The sequence below is a fragment of the Thermochaetoides thermophila genome (assembly GCF_000221225.1).
Source record: "Thermochaetoides thermophila DSM 1495 unplaced genomic scaffold scf7180000011822, whole genome shotgun sequence".
Classification (NCBI taxonomy): domain Eukaryota; kingdom Fungi; phylum Ascomycota; class Sordariomycetes; order Sordariales; family Chaetomiaceae; genus Thermochaetoides; species Thermochaetoides thermophila.
Window position 1 is genome coordinate 1,045,890 of NW_006383038.1, and position 24,303 is coordinate 1,070,192.

General features: G+C 52.0%; 5 protein-coding genes across 5 annotated transcripts; 3 read left to right on the plus strand and 2 right to left on the minus strand.

Annotated features, from left to right (window-relative positions):
• Window positions 1-861: 861 nt before the first annotated feature.
• CTHT_0067300 (2-phospho- D-glycerate hydro-lyase-like protein) lies at window positions 862-2,277 on the minus strand (the record flags this gene model as incomplete). Its single annotated transcript, XM_006696960.1, has 3 exons — window positions 862-1,708; window positions 1,757-2,102; window positions 2,154-2,277. The coding sequence occupies 3 exons, from the start codon at window positions 2,275-2,277 to the stop codon at window positions 862-864; spliced, it is 1,317 nt and encodes a 438-aa protein (XP_006697023.1).
• Window positions 2,278-4,847: 2,570 nt separating this feature from the next.
• On the plus strand, window positions 4,848-7,555 carry CTHT_0067310 (aminopeptidase-like protein; the record flags this gene model as incomplete). Its single annotated transcript, XM_006696961.1, has 2 exons — window positions 4,848-5,095; window positions 5,146-7,555. The coding sequence occupies 2 exons, from the start codon at window positions 4,848-4,850 to the stop codon at window positions 7,553-7,555; spliced, it is 2,658 nt and encodes an 885-aa protein (XP_006697024.1).
• Window positions 7,556-8,176: 621 nt separating this feature from the next.
• CTHT_0067320 (uncharacterized protein) lies at window positions 8,177-12,362 on the plus strand (the record flags this gene model as incomplete). Its single annotated transcript, XM_006696962.1, has 5 exons — window positions 8,177-9,733; window positions 9,784-10,029; window positions 10,100-10,377; window positions 10,874-11,007; window positions 11,065-12,362. The coding sequence occupies 5 exons, from the start codon at window positions 8,177-8,179 to the stop codon at window positions 12,360-12,362; spliced, it is 3,513 nt and encodes a 1,170-aa protein (XP_006697025.1).
• Window positions 12,363-21,630: 9,268 nt separating this feature from the next.
• On the plus strand, window positions 21,631-22,210 carry CTHT_0067330 (uncharacterized protein; the record flags this gene model as incomplete). The annotated part of the gene is made up of 2 exons (XM_006696963.1): window positions 21,631-21,845; window positions 21,907-22,210. 2 exons carry the CDS (start codon window positions 21,631-21,633, stop codon window positions 22,208-22,210), a joined length of 519 nt encoding a protein of 172 aa, XP_006697026.1.
• A 95-nt stretch (window positions 22,211-22,305) lies between these two features.
• CTHT_0067340 (uncharacterized protein) lies at window positions 22,306-23,847 on the minus strand (the record flags this gene model as incomplete). Its single annotated transcript, XM_006696964.1, has 3 exons — window positions 22,306-22,320; window positions 22,831-23,495; window positions 23,577-23,847. 3 exons carry the CDS (start codon window positions 23,845-23,847, stop codon window positions 22,306-22,308), a joined length of 951 nt encoding a protein of 316 aa, XP_006697027.1.
• Between the last annotated feature and the right edge of the window lie 456 nt (window positions 23,848-24,303).

Genomic DNA, 24,303 nt, shown 5'->3' on the forward strand with positions numbered 1-24,303 from the left:
GATGGATTTGGTAAGTTAGATGTAGGGTTGGGCCTAACGATTGTGTTTCTTTTTTTTAAGTAAAAAGAAAATTGTCTTCTCGAAACTAAACAACAACTGAAGAAGACAGTAGTCAGAAACAAAGATCAATGACCTTGTCACTGTTTATCACCGATAAGCTTGTCTGTGTGTGTGTGTGTGTGTGTGTTGTTGAGTGAATGTCAAGTCGACACGACGCGGTGTGTGGAACCATTTGTTTGGAGGGGCAACGAGTGGACGCTGCGGGCCGCGACTGGTCAGAAAATGCCATGTTTGGGCAGGTCAGTTTACCAATAATGTGCGTTGTCGTGGCAACCGACCATTGGCCCCGCCTGCAAGTTGACAGCTGCCGGACAGTTGACAGTATCAACCCCGCCTATAGAGGGGGAACGCGGGGCAGGGTCAGGGAACTCCAAGAGAAGTCTAGGAGTCCAGATCATCGCTCCTCGAGCTCGCCATGTCAGTCAAGGGACCGAACTTGCACGGAATTGATGAAGCACATGCAGCATTCCCCATCGGAATCTGCTGCAATTCCATGCCCGGAACCTTAAGCAGCGGGTAGCTACGGAGTTGGCGGCTTGGCTTACGATAGCTTCCAGGCGCTTCTACACAACAACCTGCACAAGCACCAACTTGAGTATCACGCATCACGATCATTACAGAGTCATGCACATCTCAACGGGTATCCACCCGAGGTATATTGGCTGGTATTCTCAGCTACTCCGCTTTACCATTTTTTCGTGAGCCTTCCGAAAACCTCCATCCGAGTGGTCATGTCTTCCTCCTCAACCAACCACCGAAACCAGGTTCCGGTTCCCTCCGAGTGGGTCTCCCGCATCCGCTTTACAGCTCAACGGCCTTGCGGAAGTTCTCGCCGGCATACACGGCATTGTCGCCGAGCTCCTCCTCAATGCGGAGAATCTGGTTGAGCTTGGCGAGACGCTCCGAGCGGCAAGGGGCACCAGTCTTGATTTGGCCCGAGCGGATGCCGACGACGATATCCGCGATGGTCACGTCCTCAGTCTCACCAGAGCGGTGCGAAACCATGACGCCCCAGCCGTCGGCGTACGAGTCCTTGGCGGCCTGAATGGCCTCGGTCAGGGTGCCGATCTGGTTGACCTTGAGCAGCAGGGCATTGCAGGCCTTCTGCTCAATGGCCTTCTTGATGCGCAGGGGGTTGGTGACAGTCAGGTCGTCACCGACAATCTGGACATCCTGGGTCTTGTAGAAGTAGCTCCAGGCCTCCCAGTCGTCCTCGGCGAACGGGTCCTCGATCGAAACGATGGGATACTTCTGGCAGAGCTCAGCGTAGAGGGCGGCGAGCTCCTCGTAGGTGAGCCACTTGCTGGGGTCGCTCTCGGGGTTCTTAAAGTCCAGGTCGTACTTCTTGACGTCCTCCTTGTAGAACTCGCTCGAGGCAACGTCCAGGGCGATCTTGACCTGGCCGGTGTAGCCAGCCTCCTCAATGGCCTCAGTGATCAGGTCGAGAGCCTCCTGAGGGGTCTGGATATCGGGGGCAACACCGCCCTCGTCGCCGACGTTGCCGGCCGACAGACCGTAGCGCTTCTTGGCGAGCGACTTGAGCTTCTGGTAGACCTCAGCACCCTGGCGCATGGCCTCCGAAAAGGTGGGGGCGGCCGAGGGGACAATCATGAATTCCTGGAAGGCCAGGCGGCCGCCGGCGTGAGAGCTGGCTTGTTAGCGGGGAACCGTTCCAATTGGGGTGCTTAGGACCTACCCGCCGTTCAGAACGTTCATGAAGGGAACAGGCAGGACATAGGGCTTCTTGGTGCCGGCGAGGTCCGAGATATGAGCATAGAGAGGAACGCCCTTCTCGGCAGCACCAGCCTTAGCAACGGCCAAGCTGACGCCGAGGATGGCGTTGGCGCCGAGCTTGGTCTTGTTGGGAGTGCCGTCGAGCTCGAGCAGGATGTCGTCGACGGCCTTCTGGTCCTTGACGTCGACGTTCTTCTCAATCAGCGCGGGGCCGATGATCTCGTTCACGTTCTTGACGGCCTGGAGGACGCCCTTGCCGCCCCACTTGGACTTGTCGCCATCGCGGAGCTCGCAAGCCTCGTGCTGGCCTGTTTTTTTGTCAGACAAAAGTTCGGGCGAAATGAAAGGAAAGAACTTACCGGTAGAGGCACCCGAGGGGACGATGGCGCGGTGAAGACCGAGCTCAGTCACGACATCGACCTCGACGGTGGGGTTGCCGCGAGAGTCGTAGACGTAGCGGGCGTGGATCTTGGAGATCGGCATTTTGCTGGCTGGGTCAGCGTTCAAGCTTAGTCAAGTGATGGGAGAGGACAGGGCATGTCGACGAAAGGCAGTTGGGCGGCGACCGACAATGGGGAAAGGCGCCAGGCTTAAGAATTCCACCTCTGCTACAGATGAAATTCGCTCAATTGCCATGGCAGCCGGCGCCCACGAGGTTATTCCCGCACGATTGGTCGCCACCGACGCAACCTCATCGCTGCCTTGATTTCGTCGACGAGCTGAGGGGGGAGGGGGACGAATGGGGAAGACCGCGAGGCGTAGAGTCACTACCACGCGAGCATCAGGGCACGAGGGCGGCATACCTGGTGTCGACTGGGCTGGTTCTTCGTGGGTGTTGCGAGGATGCGGTATGAGGCTGAGAGGTGCTTAGGAGGAAGGGAGAAGATGAAAGAGAGAAGATGGAAGAAAGAGAAAACGCGATGGCCTGGGAAAGATCAGGACTGGAAGTCGCCCAAAAAGGAGGGGCAGGATTGGTTGGTGGGGTGACGGGCAGCCAGTGACAGGTGGAGGGGGGCCTACGGCGTGTTACTGCGTGTTAATAATTCTATGGGGTCGTTGTACAAAATCTTAACAGAAGAGCAATGGCGGGCAGGAGCTCGCTCGGGGGGTACCTGCCGCATCCCTGGGTGGGCAAGCTGACAGCCAACCAATCACTCCAAAGCAATGTCACGACGAGGGACGGCGAGCAGCTGCAGAGGGCCGGCGGCGGGCTCCTCAGGCTTCGCGAAATCGATTGGCATGAGGCATCCCGTCATGTTGTTCCATGTTTGGGTCAGCCAATTTGGTGACCGCGGGGGTCCAAACTGGCGAGAATCCGTTGTCGGAGCTCCCCCGCGCAGCTTGGGGGCAGGGCTGGGCAACCACGGTGACAATTCAATTGAGTCAGCAAAGCTTCTATCTATTTGAGCTACTTACAAGCAACAAGATGCTTTTCTTCCCAAACTCTTGACGCAAACATTGGCCAACATTGTCCTCGACAATGGTGTCTGAATTATCTGTCGAGCTGTCAGCTGCCCCTCTCAACACCTCGTGTCAAGGACTCGAAGCTCCCGTCTGCTCTGGCGGACCCCGCAGCGGATGCTGTCTCTGGCCAAGCCAAGACTGTGGGTCTGGGCTGGGAGGATCCACCCAAAAAGAAGCAGATCGACTGCCATTGGAATCTTCTGACAGCTCACGAATTTCATGATACAAACATGTGCATGGTTTTGATGTCCGCTGCCGGGCGTTTGCATCGCCGTAAGGCACGACACGTACTCAAAGAAAAGGGGGGCTAGCCAAAAGGGGCTCGCTGGCAGCGAGCTTCTACTTATGTTTATGAGGTACATCGCCAGATGGGCATCTCCAGGGTTCAACCAAGCGTAGTAGTGACTCTCCCACCTTGTGCGAATGCAACGCTGCTGGCCTTGTCGCTGTGATTACGTAAAGTACAAACGACGTTGCCGACACGGATTTGGCAGCTCAACAGCGTCGCCGGGCCAAAAGCGCATCACGAAGAGTTCAACGGCTCCGTATGCGTTCAAGACGGCCGGGCCGACCTGCCCAATCGCCTCTAGCTGGCGTGGTGCTGGGCTGTCCCCGATGGAGTTGCTGTCAAAGCTTGCCAGCCTCATGACGGCGTACCGTACGGCCGTGTACTGGGCGCGAGCTGACCGCCTGCCCAGAAGGGCAAACGGGGTTAGGGACCTGCCGCTCTTTGTCGGTTTGCCGGCCAGAATCTGTCGTGTCTTTGCCGGGCGTGCCGTTGAGTCCAAATCTTAGAACCGCTCTGCTAAGTCTGCTGCCCGTTCTGGCTGGCCGATTGCTGAAGGATCCGGACCGTTTGTTGTTTGCCGACACAGCATTCCGGATTGTCTGAGTCTATTGTCTGACGAGGTCCTCCGTAAGGAGACTTGGTGTGCTTTGTTCGCCGCTGACCTAGCCATTGACCGTCTGCCAGGACTGGACAGTGACAGTGAAGACTGGCGACGGTTCCACTGCGGTAGTGACATTGCGGCATTGTGATCGAGGAGTGACTGGAGTGGACAGTTGCTGGGTTGAGCCATTGGATGATTGTTGGCTGGCCCTGTTTTGTTTCTTCTTTCCTGTAATTTTGTTTCATTTATTTTTACTCTCACTTTTTTCCCTCATAATGTTTCGCTCCTGCCTCGCTGTGCGGCCAGCAAGTCGCGGAGCGCAGAGATATTTGGTCTCAGCAGGCGTTCTTCGAGCCTCGTCGCCTTTGTCTGTGTCTAACCTTAGACTTACATCATCACAGTGTGTCCCCTCTGCCCCTCCTACCCCTCTCAACCAAACAACGGCAAGATCCGCAGCCAGCTCTGCCCCTCACTTGACTGTGCTGGCTGACCACTGGATTGCCCCGCAGTCCCTCTCTTAGTGCCAATTCCCGTCATCTTCACTCTGCTTCGACTTCGGCATACGCTACCTCTACTGCAACCACACCTGCTGCTCTGGGAACACAGAGCTCTTCTCTCGCCTATCGTCCGAAGCTCCCCTCCCGCCCTCTACGTCTCTGCCGTCCGTCGGCCCGCTACTGCTCCTACCGTCGTCACAACATGTGCCGCTCCCACGCCCTGACTGACGAGGGCGGCGCCGTCAAGGCCCCGGCCCGCGAGCTGCTGCCGACGAATGTCGTGCCGCGTCACTACCACGTCACTCTGGAGCCGAACTTCTCCAATTTTACCTTCGACGGTACTGTGGTCATCGACCTGGACGTCACCGAGGACTCCAAGACTATCTCGCTGCACACTCTGGAGATTGACATTCACAGCGCGAAGCTGCTGCAGGAGGGTGCAGTGGTTAGGTAGGCTCCTTATACTCTGCTTTTAACTCTGCTCCTGCTAACGCCTGCAGCTCCAACCCCGCCATCGCGTACGACGCCGACAACCAAGTGTCGACGCTGACCTTCGATAATGGCGTCGCCCAGGGCACCAAGGCCCAGCTCGAGGTCTCCTTCACCGGCATCCTCAACGATAAGATGGCCGGCTTCTACCGCTCGACCTACAAGAACCCCGACGGCAGCACCGGCGTCATGGCCGTCACCCAGATGGAGCCGACTGACGCCCGCCGGGCCTTCCCCTGCTTCGACGAGCCGTCGCTCAAAGCCGAGTTTACTGTGACTCTGATCGCCGACAAGCACCTGACCTGCCTGAGCAACATGGACGTGGCCTACGAGCGCGAGGTGCACTCGACCCAGACCAACGCCCCCAAGAAGGCCGTCACCTTCAACAAGTCGCCACTCATGTCGACCTACCTGGTTGCGTTCGTCGTTGGCGAGCTCAACTACATCGAGACGAACGAGTTCCGCGTGCCCGTCCGCGTCTATGCCCCGCCCAGCCAGGACATTGAGACCGGCCGCTTCTCGCTGAACTTGGCCGCTAAGACCCTGGCGTTCTACGAGAAGGTCTTCGGCATCGAGTTCCCCCTGCCCAAAATGGACCAGATCGCCATCCCCGACTTCGCCCAGGGCGCCATGGAGAATTGGGGTTTGGTCACCTACCGCGTGGTCGACCTGCTGCTCGACGAGAAGGTCAGCGGCGCGGCGACCAAGGAGCGCGTGGCCGAAGTCGTGCAGCACGAGCTGGCGCACCAGTGGTTCGGCAACCTGGTCACCATGGACTGGTGGGACGGTCTCTGGCTCAACGAGGGCTTTGCGACCTGGGCTTCGTGGTACTCGTGCAACATCTTCTACCCCGAGTGGAAGGTGTGGCAGACGTACGTCGTGGATAATCTCCAGCGTGCGCTAGCCCTCGACTCCCTCCGCAGCAGCCACCCCATCGAGGTTCCCGTCAAGCGCGCCGACGAGATCAACCAAATCTTTGATGCCATCTCCTACTCCAAGGGTTCGTGCGTGCTCCGCATGATCTCGACCTACCTCGGCGAGGACACCTTCCTCGAGGGCGTCCGCCGCTACCTCAAGAAGCATGCCTACGGCAACACCCGTACCAACGACCTGTGGACTGCCCTGGCTGATGCCTCGGGCAAAAAGGTCGAGGAGGTCATGGACATCTGGACCAAGCACGTCGGCTTCCCTGTTGTCACCGTCACCGAGCAAGACGACGGCAAGACCATCCACCTCAAGCAAAACCGCTTCCTGCGCACGGGAGACACCAAGCCTGAGGAAGACAAGGTCATCTACCCCGTGTTCCTCGGTCTCCGCACCAAGGATGGCGTGGATGAATCCAAGGTCCTCGACAAGCGCGAGGACGTCCTGGAAATCCCCGGCGGCACCGACTTCTACAAGCTCAACGCCAACCACACCGGCCTCTACCGCACCGCCTACTCCCCCGAGCGCCTCGCCAAGCTGGGCGACGCCGCCAAACAGGGTCTGTTGACAGTCGAGGACCGCGCGGGCATGATTGCTGATGCTGGTGCCCTGGCTACATCAGGGTATCAAAAAACCTCCGGCCTGCTCTCCCTCCTCAAGGGCTTCACCTTTGAAACGGAGTTCGTCGTCTGGAACGAGATCATCGCGCGTGTGGGCGCCGTCCAGGCGGCGTGGATCTTTGAGGACGCATCCCTGCGCGACGCGCTGGAGGCCTACCTCCGCGACCTGACCGCGCCCAAGGCGCACGAACTCGGGTGGGAGTTTACCGAGGCCGATGGCCACGTCCTGCAGCAGTTCAAGGCGATGATGTTTGGCACGGCCGGTGTTAGCGGGGATGAGAAGATTCGGGAGGCCGCAAGGGAGATGTTCGAGAAGTTCATGGCAGGGGATAAGGCGGCGATTCATCCCAATATTAGGGGATCAGTGTTCAGCATGGCGCTGAAGTATGGCGGGGTGGAGGAGTACGATAAGATTATGGAGTTCTATCGGACTTCGAATAACAGTGATGAGAGGAACACGGCGCTGCGCTGCCTCGGCCGGGCTAGGGACCCGGTCCTCATCCAGAGGACCTTGGATCTGCTATTTAGTGGAGAGGTCAAGGACCAGGATGTGTACATGCCTGTTTCGGGCTTGCGCAGCCATCCTGAGGGTATTGAGGCGATGTTCAAGTTTATGACAGAGAACTGGGAGCGGCTGACGCAGAAGCTGCCTCCTGCACTCAGCATGCTGGGGACGATGGTTAGTATCTTCACGTCGAGCTTTACGAAGCAGGAGCAGCTTGAGCAGGTAGAGACGTTCTTTAAGGAGCGGAGCACGGCCGGGTTTGAGATGAGCTTAGCCCAGAGCTTGGATTCAATTAGAAGTAAGATTGCGTGGGTGAAGCGGGATGCGGAGGATGTGAAAGTCTGGTTGAGGGAGAATGGGTATTTGAACTGAGTCCTCCAAAGAGATATGGGGGATGATTCTGTCTTGGGGTTAAAGCATCTCTTAAATGGCCAGATGACTGGCTCAACGGGGCATTCGAACCGGCTTTAGGTTGTTGTGTGGTTTCTGGCAGTCTTAGGACTGGTAGAAGAGAGGGCAGTGTAATATAGAGCCTGGATAAGGGCCATGATGAGGAAGTTAATTTCGTAGGGTTTTGCATGAGTGTGTACGTGGTTGCTTGTGGGCCTAACTTGATATTCCCCTGAATTTTGAAAAAGCAAGTTCCCCTGATTTCACGTGACGTAGTTTTTCCCCTTAACCCCCCCCCCCTCGACTTGTGGATTTGTATGCGTTCAATATCTATAAAATCATATTTTTTTTTTGAAAATTCAAGGCATCTCATAACTTTATCTTCACATATTGTTACATCCAAGTGTTGCTCTTGATTGCTGCTGCATGTGAGCTCCCCTCACTAATAAAGCTCAAAACATTCTTGCCAAAGTGAAGTTTCTCCACACTTCGATTTTCTCATTTCACTTCATATTCAACCTCACTTCTCACCACACCACTTAAACCACCAACACTCCCACTTCCCTACACAACTACCCAGTTCTAAGTCACCAAACCGTCACCATGGCCAAAGACAAGAAAAAATCCGAAGGCAAGAAAGCCAAAGCCGCAGAGAAAAAACTAAAAGCCGAGAAAAAGGCTGAGAAAAAGAACAAGAAACTTACCTCCAAGCGCGCCGCCGACGACAGTTCCGATGCCGAAGACATCGACATCGACGCCGTCCTGGAAGAGTACAAGAAGCAGCAGGAACAGTTCCACAAGATCACGGAGACTGTCCTCTCCGAGCCACCCCGCGCCCGCGCAGCCGCGACGCTGTTGGCGAACCCCGCCAATGCGAATCAGCTTTTGCTGTTTGGAGGAGAGTACTTTAATGGGTCTGTCGCGACGTTCTTCAATGATTTGTTGGTGTATTATATCGATAGAGATGAATGGCGGAGCATTACTTCCCCGAACGCGCCACTGCCGCGATCGGGTCACGCCTGGACCCGCGGCGGGAATCAGGCTAATGCGGTGTACCTTTTTGGAGGGGAGTTCTCATCGCCGAAGCAGGGGACTTTCTACCACTACAACGATTTCTGGAAGTTGGATCCTACCACTAAAGAATGGACTCGCTTGGAGCCGAAAGGAAAGACACCCCCCGCCCGGTCGGGCCACCGCATGACCTATTTCAAGCAGTACATTATTCTGTTCGGTGGCTTCCAAGACACGGCAAACCAGACCAAGTATCTGAATGACTTGTGGATTTATGACACAAACAATTTTGTCTGGTATTCCCCCGCCCTCCCGCAGGCGATGATCAAGCCCGAGCCACGATCAAGCTTCACCCTCTTGCCGCATGAGCAAGGGGCGGTGTTGTACGGCGGCTACTCCCGCGTCAAGGCAACTACATCTACCAACAGACAGGGCCAACAACAAAAAGGCGCGCAGCGCAACGTCATGAAGCCGATGGTGCACACAGACTGCTTCTTCCTTCGCATCACCCCTCCCCCAGCCGAGGCACCCTCGGGGACGCCGCCCACCGTGAGGTGGGAACGCCGCAAGAAGCCCGCTAACGCGCCCAACCCGCCGAGGGCGGGTGCTACCATGGCGTATCACAAGGGGCGGGGGATCCTGTTTGGGGGTGTGCATGATGTGGAGGAGAGCGAAGAGGGGATGGAGAGCGAGTTTTTCAATACGTTGTTTGTGTGGAATGTGGAGCGGAATCGGTTTTTCCAGTTACAGTTGAAGAAGCCACGAACACAAAATCAGGGGATGCAGAAGGCTGTAGGCGGGAGGAGGGCTAGGGCGAAGGAGAATGAGGAGGAGTTGCTTAGGCAGTTGGCTGCGCTTAGGGCGGGCGTGGGGATTGATGAAGGTGATGAGATGGAGGTTGATGAAGGGAAGAAAGAGGAAGGGGAGGAGAAAAAGAAGAAGGTTGTGAGAGAGATGCCGGTTAGCATGGAGCTGCCGCATCCGAGATTTAATGCCCAGCTGGCGGTGCAGGATGATGTGTTATACATATATGGGGGCACCTTTGAGAAGGGGGATAGAGAGTTTACCTTTGATGACATGTATGCGATTGATTTGGGACGGTTGGATGGGTGTAAGGAAATTTTCAAGAGGGAGGTTGAGGATTGGGTGGTAAGTTTTCACTCAGTCGGTTTTTATTTGAGCAGTGCTGACAATGCCAGGCCTCTGACGACGAGGAAGATGAGGAGGATGAAAGGGACGAGGAGATGGATGAGGATGAGGATGAAGAAGATGTTGAGATGGCTGATGAGGAGCCTAAGCAGCAGCTGTACACGCCCAGCAAGCGGAAGAAGAAACAAGAGGAGGGTGCTGCGGCTGAAGCGTCTGTTGCCCCTGCGGTTCCGGCTGAAGAGGAGGAGACTGAGGAGGCTGAGAAGCCTGTAGATGATGGGTTGCCGCATCCTAGGGTGAGTATACCCCCAACCTACCATTCATCTACCACCTAGTGAACGCAAAAGATACTAACCTTGAGGTCAGCCCTTCGAATCCCGCCGGGACTTCTTCCAACGCACCTGCAACGAGTGGCAGGACATCCTCATCAAGCAGCACCTGCCCGCGCAGGGCATCGACCCGTCGACCCTCACCATCAAGGAAATTAAGGCCAAGGCTTTCGAGCTGTCGGAAGAGAAGTGGTGGGACTGCCGCGAGGAGATCATGGCGCTCGAAGAAGAGCAGGAGGCGGCGGGCATTGGCGAGGTCGTGTCGCTTGCGGATCGTGGGGAGGGGCATGGCGGGCATGCTGGGGGGAGGAGGCGGTAATTGGTTTCTTTCTTTCTTTCTTTCTTCTTTTTTGAAGGTAATTCTTGGGACTCAAGGAAAGTTGTTGACGGCCTGGGGAAAAAGCTATGGATGGGAGGAGGATGTTGGCGTGGCCTTTGCTTGGCTATCAGGGGTGAGGGCTATCATACCCTCCCTCATTGCATTTAAGTCTTGGGTGTTCAAAAATAAAAAAAAAAATAGCATGGCTGTCAAGTTTCAATGCCCAAAAATGTCTCCATATGTCTTGAAGTGACCACCTTATGGTCCCCCTTTTCTCTAAGATTTACCCAACCCTGTGGGTGTAATTAACTGATCACGTGACCAGGCGTTGCCTCTGACGCGGTTTTGATTGCCCCTCGCGTCTCCTATATGCTTCGCTTTGCATTCCTTTCACATGCCCCTCCATTTCTTCTTTCCAGGTCTTCACGTCTGATCTCTATAATTGAGTTGCTACAATTGATGCTTGCCTACCGAGGGAATTAATCTTACCAGAATGCCGATCGGCATCCAGCGTCTCAACGCCAAACGCTCCCAGCCAAACGACCGCATCGTCTTCATCAAACCGCTCCCCGGACCCGATGAAGAAATCGCCCGTGACTTCCTAGAGCGCATCGCCGCGCAGTGCGGTATGCTCCCATGAATATGTCTTTCCATCACTAACATTTGCTAACAAACCACCCCAGTCCCCATAATGCGCCACCACCACTTGACCATCACCACCCTGGAGGAGCACGAACCCAACCGCGAGTTCGTCGGCCGCAACTTCAATGCTGGCGAGGTCATCCAACTCGTTCTCAAATCCCCTTACAACCCCCAGGCCTGGCTGCCGTTCGATTATGTACAAATGGTCATGATGCACGAGCTGGCGCATTGCAAGCACATGAACCATTCGCGAGCGTTTTGGGCCGTACGAAACCAGTTCGCTTCCGAGATGCGGGAGTTATGGGCGAAGGGGTATACGGGTGAGGGGATCTGGGGTAGAGGGAGGGGCCTGGGTACGGGTGAGTTTGAACGGAATGTCGTTGGGGCAGGGGAACAGCTGCCGGAGCATTTGTGTGGGGGGATGTATGTGAGCAGACCAAAAAGGAAGAGGAGAGTGTTAAGCTGGAAGGAGAGGAAAGAGAGGAGGATATTGAAGAAGTTTGGGGAGGGTGGGCAGGTGTTGGGGGAAGATGAGGGAGTGAGGAAGAGGTTGGAGAAGAAGAGTGTTGCGGCAAAGCCAAGGGTTGCCAACAGCGTCAGGGGCCGAGAGCTTAGAGCGGCGGCGGCGTTGGCGAGGTTTGAGCAGCAGAAGAAGGAGGAAGAAAAGAAGAGAGAGGTGATCACCATTGAGGATGATGAGGATGAGGAAGAGGAGGGGTCGGAGACAGAGAGTGGAGAGGAGTATGCGGATGCTATTGATATTAATGGCAAGGTGTTGCTGGATTCGAAGGGAGGTAGGATGGTGAGAGTTTGTGAGGACGAGGATCTGGATGATGCGGATGCGAACAATGAGCTGGAGGAGTTGAGGAATTTGGGGAGGAGACCGAAGCCTTCGGATCAGAAACCGTCAGCTTTATTTGCACAGAAGCAGGAAGCACGACAACCAAAACCACTGCCGACGCCTATGTCTACGATACCTAAAGCGCCCCCTCCGTCCCTACCATCAGCCGCTAATGTCAGCAACCCTCTTTCCACACCTTCTACACAAACCTCCATCAGCGTTTACACCAACGTAACCACTGCCTTGAACGCCAACGGCAGCAGAATAACCAACAATACTGCGAAGAGCAGTAATTCAACCTGCCCGATCTGCTCTTTCTCCAACGAGCCAGGCTCCGCGACCTGCTCTGTGTGCGCTCACGTCTTAGACACTCGAAGGATCCCCGATGCGTGGGCATGTACTAGCGTCATGTGTCGGGATAGCCAGTATCGGAATGCTGGAGATTGTGGAGTGTGCGGTGTTTGTGGGGAGAGGAAGCCTAAGGGCGGAAGTGTATGATGGAGGTCCAGAGGTTTGGTTGCTGGATGCAGCTTTGCCAGGGCATCCTCCATGATGGGCTTCGAAATGTCCGTTATTAGTTCAAAACTTATGGCTACCTAGCCAGCAGACAGGTCTATTACATCACTTCCCATGATACCCAGTTATTCGAGCCTAATATACCAAGAACATACCATTGCATCTAGTTTTCCCCGTCAAACAACCAAATACCCAAACAAATATGTCTCGGTTGCGATGGTTAGAGAGATACGGTGCAAATCCTTATGTTTCTGGAATTGAGGAGCCTAACAAAGGATAAGCGTCGGAAGTCAAAAACGGATGGATCCCTTTGATCCCACTGTTAGCGATTCCGTTCCGAACAGAGTCACACGAAATGAATTAACGGAATGCAATTTTGAGCATAGAGCAACGACCATGTCGAAAGGGACACAGCCATGTCGTTGCGACTGAGCTGTGTGTTGGGACGTGATCTAAGACATCAACAACATGGTCAACGGCAACAAAACAGCGGTGTAAATCCAGGCAACCTAGATATGTAGAAGCACTGTTTATATGTACGAACTTTTCGATGCTTTGCATCGAAACTTGAGTTGCAGATGAGTTAATTTCTTGATTTTATGAGGAATCTGCAGAGTCAGAAGATGTCGAAGTTTCAATGTCCTGCTAGGGTTACTCTCACCTCTCTGCTCGTCAAATCCATGATCAAACGGAGATACAACACTATACAGATAAAGAGTATCGTCTTTTTCACCACAATATGACAGATAAGAGAAGAGTGTTCTGTCAACCTATGTGACGATTTCATAGCCTGTTTAGGTGGGCTTAAAGCAGTAATCAGGTTATGGAATCTGTGAGACAGAAGTTACCACACAGAATGGTCAACATTGTGGTCACTAGTTAAGTAAGCGACTGGATGTATTGATGACTGAAGAGTCCTTGTGGATTTTTGATATCAAGCATTCTAGCATTTTCAAACAAAGGAGATTGGCTAGGATTAAAACTATCTATATATTTGCTGTGAGAATCCATCCAGCCTTCTTGAGATGGGTTCAAGTTTGGATTAAGGCTTATGGATCGAGAGACAGGGCACACATATTCAGGAGTACTGTAGTCACCAGTTGGTTTTGCACAACCGTTTGTATTACTGACTGGAGAGTTCTTCGTACCCCTCTCTCATTAGGAATTTAACTATCTTATACACTGATGATCTATCCTTGTTTCTACCAAAGGCCTTTCATCGTCGGTGACTCTTGACCCTATTCCCATAGGCCTTTTCCGACCTGCGTGAACTGCGTCTTTATTAGCCCAATTTGAAAGACATATTAGATAAGCTTCTTATTCTCCGCTTATTTCAAATCTTTCTCACATCCCTTCCTGTTGTGTTACTGATAGAAATGTCAGTCGACAGCTTCCCCACAGCTGGCGCAGCAAGGGACCGATGGGAAGGCTCCGAGAGGGATCAACAGGCAGACCAATTAGTAGGAGAGGTGCAGGTATCGCAGTTCTCACACCGCGATAAACTGCGATCTCTACGAGAGTCTATCATCGAGGCTTAAACAGGCAATGGTAACAACGCAAGCATACTAACGGCTTCGAGTATAAATAGGTATATGAAATCACCAATCCCCCACAGCTATGACTAAAACTTCTAAATAAGCAATAGGAAAAAGCCGTTACCCAAACCAACAACTGGTGACCGCAGTAAGCCACATAAACTATTGTGCGAGGACCCCAGTCCCTCGGTTTCACAACCTGGCCACTACCTTCGAGCCCATCTCAGAAGGTTGTGGAATTGTTACATATTACTCCTAGTGACTGGTGACCATTCTGGTGGAATATAAATATGCATAAGCTGGAAAACATTAAGCAGATTAACCCCAAATGAAGACATAACATCCGGCTCCAGCTCCGAGAGATTCCGCTTAGTAGGGACCATCTTTATCATCCGGGCCGCTTCATCCAGGGGTTCATCAACTGCCTGGCAATCAAAGCCCCATGTAACGGGTGACTTGGTCTGGTGCAGGCAGGGATCGACAATGGGTCAAATGGGTTAGATGATGGCCACTGACGATGTGAGGTGCACAACGAGGCCAATTGCTAGGTGTACTAATCTTTCGGCGTCCTCAGTGTCCTTGTGTTGAAGGGAGGATGAACAAGAGAAATCCTTCATCGTGTCCAAGTAGCTCCCTTTTATAAAATCCCTTTACCCTTGTGAGTACCTCGCGGTTTCCTGGGATCTTCAGGGATTTTCCTCATCATGGCAAGGCTATCTAACTCATTCTTGGCATCCCGTTATATTTCCCGGGTTCTACCAATCAAATATGCCTTTTGCCCTTCTCAGCTATTGTATCACTGGTGTTCCATATGTTGGCTGTCAAAATATTTCTTCTCCTTGGACTACCGTGTCCATGTGACACCCCAAACCGCCGGTGCTGCCTCTTCCCGTTCCGGCGTTCTCTCCAGCACTGGAGCCGCTAACCGGGATACAGCTATTGGATTGGCCGGGGCGGCAGCTATAGCAACCGCGGGCCTTGACGCTATAGTAAGAATGATAGAGTTCTCAGCGTCAGATCGCTTGTGTCTAGAAGGTAAATTTTATTACTAAGTTAGATGTGTTCAAACAATACTATCAAATCTTACAGCGATGCCTTATCGGACGGTGAACTGCTTTTTGAATTTGTTGTTGCACTGTGCTTGTGTCTTCCAGCAGGCTGTAACATAGCTGAGAGTGTGTAGGCTGGTTGTTGGTAGTTTGTGAGAACTGGAGATGCGTAAATGGCGATGAGAACGCGTTTACAAATTCAGAGCTATCGAGCTAAAATCTAACCTTAAAATGACTCAATGTTGAGACAAGGAGCTGGTGGAGGTCACCCTTGAGGCTCGTGTCCCGTATTACATTTGTGTTGTATTAAAGAATAACTTCTGTGTAAGATTTCTTACGGAAACCCAGGAAAGGATGTTCGAATGTCGAGGGATACTTGTTTTTGAACTTATTACGTCGACTCTACACTGAGTAGAAAGGCAGCATTTAGCAAAGACAGTAGGCGGCCTAGTGGCAAACTATGTGCTCACCGGGAATGCCGTATGGCACCTAGGTCATGGTCACGATGCCGGCGAGCATGGATGAAGCCTAGTCTATCGACTACTTAAAAACTGTACAAGGCCTGGAGGATTTCTGTAATTCGTTATAAGTGGATACCTTGCAGGATGACCACCTCCAGGCTCTAGTTCGTTCTTACTATCCAAGATATCGCAAAGTAGTTGTATTAATGGCGTAGGCAATTAATCCGGGCACATACTAACCGACCGAGATGATCCAGCCGGCCAAAACCAGATGGACAATCAGATCATAGGTATTGCCAACAGCTTCAGGGACAGTAACTCGGATGACCACGGACGAAGACCATGGTAGCTGTTCACCAGACAATTCTCGAGGCAGAAATACTGGTTTGCTTCACTAACCAAGTCCGCTACTGCCGCAAATGCAGAAAACAACCCTCATACCTAATCTAGTCCTGTGGCACATGCTTAAACCGAGTATGGCCGCACTTTCTTGTAATATACACTCGTAACCTGTCGGCCGCACACAGTCCAGGCTTCCCTGTTGTCTCACTCTGCTGTCTTATTGCTCTCACTTGCCTTTGTATTCTTCCATGCACTATTCCATGCTTTGTCCTCGTATATCCTTCCGTTGAAACAACAGTTACAGGAATCAGACTCATCACGCAAATACATTAAGCAGTTTAAGAATATTCGAACCTTTCGGCTCAGTCTTGGACAGTCATATGACACGAGATCCAACCCTTACTGCAGGAGATCAGGGTGAGCCCTTTTATTCAAAACCGCCACATATCCAAGTAGGCCTTGCCAGAGCAGATTAAAGGAGAGTTTATCCACGCACAAAGGCGCTAAGCTTCTCAAAACCCCTCAGCTGCAAACAGCTTGCAGAAAAACCGTGCAAGATCTTCGGTGCGAATATCGTTCCATCTGGAGGAGTCGAGGAACTTTTGAACCGTGTCTAGGCCTTCTGGGGAAACGAACGCCAGTGGTGTGCGCCCATCGCAACCTACTTAGTTCGGATCAACTCAGCCATCACATAACAGAGTTTTAACAACCTCGGTAAGGCCATACTGTACAGCATAACGTAGCGACATTCAGCCATAGTTGTGTTGCTGGGCTAGATCAACTCGGCCATCACGTAACAATCTTAACAACCTCCGAACTTAGGTTTTAACTCTTAAGGAGCAAGGCTGCTGCCTGATATCAGAAAATGCGGCATAAAGTTGTGCCACCATACTGATCCATTCGGATTTCGTCAATAAGTCAAGCAGCTGAGGAGTGCAGAAGGAACCTGCAGATGCATGATGTCCCCAGTAGCTAACAGCATAGGTGAGGAGAGATTTTTTCAAGTCGTTCGCGCGCCTTCTCATACGTCCTGACAGGATCACCTGAAAAGTTCTTAAACGAAAGGTATAATGCGCAGGTATTTGCGATATCAAGATGAGCGATCGAAAACCACCGAGTCAAAGTATCCTAGCAATATTCCTGAAATGTATAGTGGACAAGTTGGATGATTTCGCTTTCTTTGATGACAACGAGCCCACAACATGCCTAAAGCATGTCTTCAGCATCAGGGATTGCGGTTTCATCAATATAATCCTGAATATACCTGATAGTCCATGCATATTGAACTTCTATCATTTCCAGAGGACGTTAGGCATAGGTGATCCAGGATAACGCATGATTGGCAAGCTCCTTGTGACCATTCTGTTGCCCATTGATTCGCTCCATTGCGTTGTTATATGACTGGTGTAATTGGGCAAGCTTTGGCTCCTTTTCCTGAATTTGTTGCGAAGCCTGTTCAGTGCTTCACGGATGCGCTTTGCGCTAACTTTATTCTCTAAGGACATGAAGAAGTGAGCAACTAAGAACCTGATTTGTAAATAAGCATATGTTCAATTGAATCAAGAACCCATGGTTTATGGAAAACTATAGCTTACATACCATCTGCGATGCTGTAAACATACCTGACGATCTTATGTTGGAGGTCCAGATGCTTCCAGAGAGCGCGCAAATTAGACATCCGATTACGCATTTATCGTTCGATGTCGTCCTTTTGGGCTACATCTTAAGGAGAGAGTGTCCACGAAAGGCTTCCACAATATCAGATACAGGGCGGGATGTGGCCAAGAGGTTAACGTTACTCTCCCTCGATTGAAGGCGCAGTCATGTTTCAATGAATTTGGAACGAACATCGTCGCTCATCTGGCACTCGTCCAGCACATCAAGGTTAACAAAAACTCCATCCTTGTGGAGTGCGGCAACAGCATGGAACATCTCCTCAAGATCACTCAACGATGGCTGTGATCTATGCTTCTTGTGTTGTGCATAAGCATCCAAGACTGCTGATGGTGATGAACCTTGTCACTGAGTAGTTGCTTTACGAGGTTGGCAATGAGCTGCTCGACGTTTTGGCCGTCTACTCGCCGGAAGATACAGTATAGGTATGCGATGCCAACGTCACGATCTCTCAAATTCTTTTGGAGATAATCGACACAAGGATAGTCTTCCCAGCACCAGGCATGCCAGGGCAGAAGAGAGTCACTGGCTTCCTTGACAGCCTGGTGGATTGATCAGCTTGAGAAAAAAGAGGAACGAGACAGGTTCGAAGGAAACAAGAATTTTTATATAATATTCTTGGAACTGAGGAGAGTATAAGAACCACTGTCCTGTGCCTTCTTGTCTTCGGCGTAGAAAGTCGGCTTGTTGTAGCGACTAGTCCACCAAAGAGAGCCAGCTGAGGATATCTGTATCTTTTTGTTCTTATGGAACAGATGTCAGCTCAAGATCGGCCACGAGATGATTACTCGCAAATAAGCCAGATCAAGGTTCAGACAAACCTGCTTGGTGAAAGTTAGTCACCTGCGATAGAACGTGACTAATAAGATTTCCAGAACCAATGTTGTGGATGCTACGATGGAACTGAATATTGATGTTGTGGGTATTGCCAGGTGAGCGAGCGGTTTTGACAGCAGAATCAGTGTTATCGACAGCAGGGAAACCAGTGCTATTGATCGTAAGAGGATTAGTACTGTTAACGGCAGCGAAACCAGTGTTGTTCATCGTGGGAGGGTTGGTGTTGTTAACAGTAAGGTCATCAGCATTGTTGACGGAGGAAGGGGGGGGAAGGGAACAGTACTGACTCAGATAACACCAAGATTCTGCACAACTTAGATACTAATACCCTTTAGGTCTCTAAAGTGGGATATCTTAGAGAGTAAGAGCTTCCCAGTTATTTTTCGCCTTTCGCCTACAAGCCTTAGGTTCCGGCATCGGGTCAAGGCACGAGGATCTGTTGAGTTGCAACTGCTTCCCCTAGGTTCGAAAAGAAGCAGGACTTTGATGATTGCCTCTGGTCTAGCTGGATGTACTGTCAATAATGAAGAAATGAGGAACAATGAAAACAAAGGAATAAAGGCTCGGTAACCTTATGGGCTTGGCTTACCAACCAATACCAACTACAAGGCCACTCGCCAGACCCTCCGAAAGGCGTATATCCCATTTTATCAGAGAGATAGCCTCCGGTCGAGGCCCAACGTGTACAATCTTCACAACATTTATAGATGATTCGAGCGGTTATCCCACATTGATCGAGGCTAATAATATGGAAGAGCCGACATTGCTCGCTACATTGATCGACTAACCTTAAGGCTGTAGGCCTGCAGCGAACTACGTGGCTTAAACACTTATGAGTGATAAGCAAGTGGTTGTGAAATACGTAGGCGATTACCGTGGCTAACAACAGTTTGTGACACTAGAGAAAGCTTTCTGGTGCTGTAAGTCGGGTTAAACAAACTTGGTGCTACTCTTGGACCTTGGGCATAAGAACCATAACCACTCAGCTCAATAAGAGTCTAAGTCATCTCAGTAAAACTGTGGGAGGCATTGTAACTCATGTTACCTATAGGCTCTAAAGCTCGATGTTGTAAGGATAGTCGGGAAAGGGCGTTGTGTAGACAGATGAAGGTCACTTAGGCGCATAGGTTGGCGTTCTACGAAAGAGCTAAGTAGGTCTAGAAGTATACTTGCTAACGACAGATTCGATAGTGTTTCGGGAAGGGGGAACACCAAGTACGAGCGAACCTACCTACCCTAGCTAGCCTGACGGGATGAACCACTGTAGGTCACTTAAAGCAAGCACCAAGCTACCCTCCGTTTCGGAACGGTTTGGGCCATTCCAACGAGATGATGCGAAGGACTACTTCCCGGGCTAAATATGGGTGTAACCTTAAAGTACGACCCACACAGGAACTGTCGTGGTGTGTTTCTCTGCAGACGGGAGTGGCTTGTTTCTGCGTTTGCTTCAAGCCTTGACGGTTTGTTTGCAAGGAACAACTGGTCAATCCGCATGGCAAAGGCGATCGATCGATCCATCGATCACTGTGATGGCGATGCAGACGCACGGAGTTTGATCTACAGATGCTGTAGGTGGCTTGGAAGTACCGAGCGTCTCGATGATCAACGCCAACAATAGTATAGTTTGATATACACGTTCATCACCACAAAGAAATGTCTGGATCGTCGGCGTGCGCTAAGTTGAAACATTGCCTGTCTTTGATACCCTCAAAGTGGGCAGGTCTAAAATATCGGAGAATGATGTCCTCTGCAACGTCGTGACGCTGCCATATCGACTCTAAGACACCATCCTTACATCACGCATTTATCATCGCTAAATAACAACATGCTTCATTCCATTTCTTAAACACTGTGATAGTGGACATTTGAACAAATCCATCAATAATTTGTGTCAGTTGAAATTTATTTATTTATTTATTTATTTATTTATTTATTTATTTTGCTATTTGAAATGACTCGAGAGATCCATCTGAAAAGGTTTGTTGGGGATACAACATGGTTGTCCACGGTCCCGCTCTCGGCTGTGTTTCACCAGTGACCCCGCCTAGGTCAAACTGCACAACAACCCCTTGCAACTTTCAACTTCCCCGATGGGAATTCGTTCGATGCAAGGTAGGGTCGGTGGTTACCTGCCATGGGTGTTCGAAACAGCTAGGCCGTTATAATGCAACGATATACACAACACTGTCGTGATCATTGACGCCCTATAGGCAAGTTATGAATTCTTCCGGCGGTGGGGTGATCTCGCAAACTAGGTATGGTTTACGCTACGGGTCTTTTCTGAGATTCATCGTGAGAAACTAAGGAAACAGACTGCGTCATGCGGATTAACAGCGGCCTGGCTGGACATCGTCGATCTACAAACGCATAGAAAATAGATTTCGATGTCCATGACCTCGCAAACAGGCACAGCCCGTCTATCTCATCGATCGATGCGTGGCTGAGTTACGTGGGCGTTCTTGAACCCTTCTTGATTGGAGCGATTGTTGATCGATGTTTGAGCTCTGGTGGTCCCAGTGGGTGGACGTCGGAGTCAAGTCAAGTCAGGGGTCCATACTCAGGGGGGTGTGTGGGTTCACCTCACCTTGAACCTCACCATAAACCCAAGCACACACGATTTCTGTCCTTCCCCGCCGGAGACGCGATGGCACACGAATCGTTCGGTTGACGGGAGGAGATGGTGACATGGTACTTACTGCCTACGTGGAAGGCGGGTCTTTGAAGAACTTGGAATGTTTCTTGGTTTGGTAGGATTTGGTGTTAAAACCTATCTTCCCTCAATCCTCACCTTCGTTCACCTTTCAGCAACAATCCATCATTTGCTCTACCTCGAGCTCAGAACGTCGATTTTGTTCGGCTCACTTTGTTTCGTTCCTTCCTTTCCTTTTCCATTACCGCGCGCGGGTTCACGCATTTGCTTTCACATACACCGCAGTGCAGAGCAGCTTGCTGCCAGCCGGCTTTCCGTCTTTCCGTCATACTGGTCCGTTTGTGTATCCACGAACGGGACTTTAAGGGAGCTCAGTATTCCCCGATTGTTGTCTGATGTCCTTTGTGTGAGGTTTTGGAGGCAGATTTGATGCTGGCATCTGTTTTGTGACGACTTGGTCGAGAGATCCGTTTTTTTTTCCGACGTTGATTTGAGAGCTTGTTCAATCTGGCTTGGTCTGAGCGGGTATATCACGACAACGACGTCTTCGAGTTCTTCGAGTCCATCTCATTCTCTCAAGCTTGGCCCGAGACCTTCGTCTCTTACCTTCCATTCAAGCATTTCACTCTGCTTGACGAGACCACTCCGTCTATCACAATCTGACGACCGTCACAACTTACCTTTTCTCCAAACACGACCAAGATGTTCCTCTCCCGCTTCTTCTTCATTCTCCTATCTTCCTTGGGTTTCTTCACCCTCTCTTTCGCCGCGGCCGTCCCCCGTGACTGGAACGAAAAATACCACCACCCACGCGTCCTGGTGCCCCAATCCTACTACGAAGTACTTCGTCTCCGCTCAACAGCCTTTCTCAACTCGCGCTTTATCGCGACAAATATCGTCTGTTTGGATCGCTCCAAGTACGTTCCCCTATTTATCCCGCCGGCTCTCTCCATTGCAGAGGTGCTAACCATAGCTCAGGAGAATCCCCACAAAGGATGAATCCACTTCCCTCCTTTCTATCTGCCCTTCCTTCTCGACTTCCCCCTCGGCAACCGCGAAGTGCGGCATTTCCCAAAGGGAAGTGTCGGCGAGGTCCGGTGCGGCTGAGATCAAGTTGCAGGCTGTGAGGGAGAATGAGACGGTCGTGTCGTTAACGAAGGAGAGATGGGTACAGTGTGTGGCAGCCGCAAGGGAGGTGTGTCCGACGGGGAGTGTGGAGGCCGTGTGTGTGGGTGTGGCGAGTAGGGGCGGGGATGTTAAGTTCACGCTGACGGGGGTTTAATGTTTGGGAATTCGATGTTCTGAAGGGCTGGTTGGGACTTCGCTAACGGGTTGATGATGAGAATGCTTTGTTTAGGCACTTCCGAGAGCGCAGACTCAGGCACGGATGGGCTATGGGGTTGTGACTTTCTTGCTGGGTGTTCTGGTGTCATGGCTGGCTTTGGGAATAGTAGATGATGGTATGATGGATGATAGGACGAGTGTGCTGGGATGACATGTGTTCGATGATGAGGACGTGATGACCTTTCGTTCGCTTCAGACTGTACATATTCTGTTCTTGTCAGGGGTGTTGCCTTGTACATATCTCAATGTCCTCCGCTGTCACGATGTTGATGCAATTAACGATTCTTCCGGGATGCCTGAAGCTCAAGTCAACTGAGATGAATCCGAAAAGCAATGTCATACCTCAATTGAACAATTAAGGGTATCATCAACCTGAACGCCGTCCACCCATCTATACTAGAGCCCCCTCATATACCCCCCCCCTTTTTTTTTTTCCACACTGCATCCCTACAACCCATACCTCGTCACGCACTCCTCCCGATGCACCTCCAAACACCCTAACCCACATACCCGACTCCCACACTTCATACACTTCACTCTACCCCAATACCCACACACCCCGCAGAACACCCTCACCGGATATCTCGGCTCGTCCTCTTCAAACTTCCCTCTTGCCTCCAAATAATTCAGCGGCGGCGCCGTCATCAGCTCTCTCAACTCCTCGTCGCTCGGGAACGGTGGCACGCGGGAGACTAGCAGCGGGTCATCGTCACCTGGGTGGGACGGGGGAGGGGGTTTTGTGTACGGGGGGAGGATAGTGCTTAAGCGGGGGTAGCTGTTCGCTTTCTGCTCTCCCTTTTCTTCCCCAATCGATGTCGAAGGGGTGTCCGCATCCAACATAGGCGTATCTTCCCCCTCCTCTTTCTTCCCCTCCACAAACTGCACATGCACCATACTCCCTCTCTTCCCCCCCGCAGTAGCAGCCTTCTTCCTAGCCTCTTCCTCAGCCTTCTCCTTCGCCGCCGCTCTCTTCGCGGCAGCCTGGGCACGCTTGCTCTGCGTCGCACCCGCCCCAGCATTTGCGGCCGGCGCCGGTGAGCCACTCTTGGACGCATTCGCCGACGACGCGGCACTCAACTTACCGCCAGTCCCTGCCATCGCCGCCGCCGCAGCAGGATTCGACTCTGCCAGCGCAAGCATAGCAATGTAGTCATCTAAATGGTTGGCAAAGGTTTTTTGGGATTGGAGGATACGTCGCACGTTGGGGGTGTGTTTCTTTTCCGCTGTTCATGACCAACCAAGCTCCCATTAGCACCTTTTTCATCACCAATTGGGGGTTGTTGTTGTTGTTGTTGGGGACGTACGTCTCCCCCCACCCGGCTTCGCCGGAATGGGAATATTCACATCTCTATGGCTGTCCCTATCTAACGCCTCGAGCTCCTTGCGCACGCGCGTCTCTTCGCGGGCTGACAGATCGGATAGGCTGAGGGCGGGCTGGTTGCGGGCGGCACGTTTGCGGTTGGTGGGGGGCTGGAGGGCTTGCGGGGGCGTGGGCCCCGTGTCAGGCACGTAGGCCCAGCCGGGGGTGGTTTTGGTGGTGGTGCTGGCTATTTCGATGACGCCGAAGTTGTTCATGGTGGTGGTTGTTGGAGGATGGAATGGAGGATGTGAGAGAGAGCCAGAAGAGAGGGTCCGGGGATGTTTGATACTATGGACCCACTTTTGAGGTACGTACCCTGGACCCTTGGTCGGGGGCCGGGGAAGGGCAGACATCACGGTGTTAGTCGAGGTAAGAAGCCATATCGAGGTCAATTCATTCCATTTCTACCCTCTGGCAAAACGAAGTCAACAGAAGATCGTGTAATCAAGCCACGCCATGTACAGAAAGCACAACCATAATCCTTTCCCTCCACGAAATCCTCTAAGAAAACTTCCCTCAACTCCTTACCCTCTCTACCATGTCAACACCTTTTGCTCTTCCAACGCCTCACCTCCGACTCCTCCTCTCCAACGCCTCTAACCTCTCCTCTAGTGTCCCCAGATACCCACTCAGCCGGTCGACCGCTCTCTGCAGAGCCTATACACACGCGC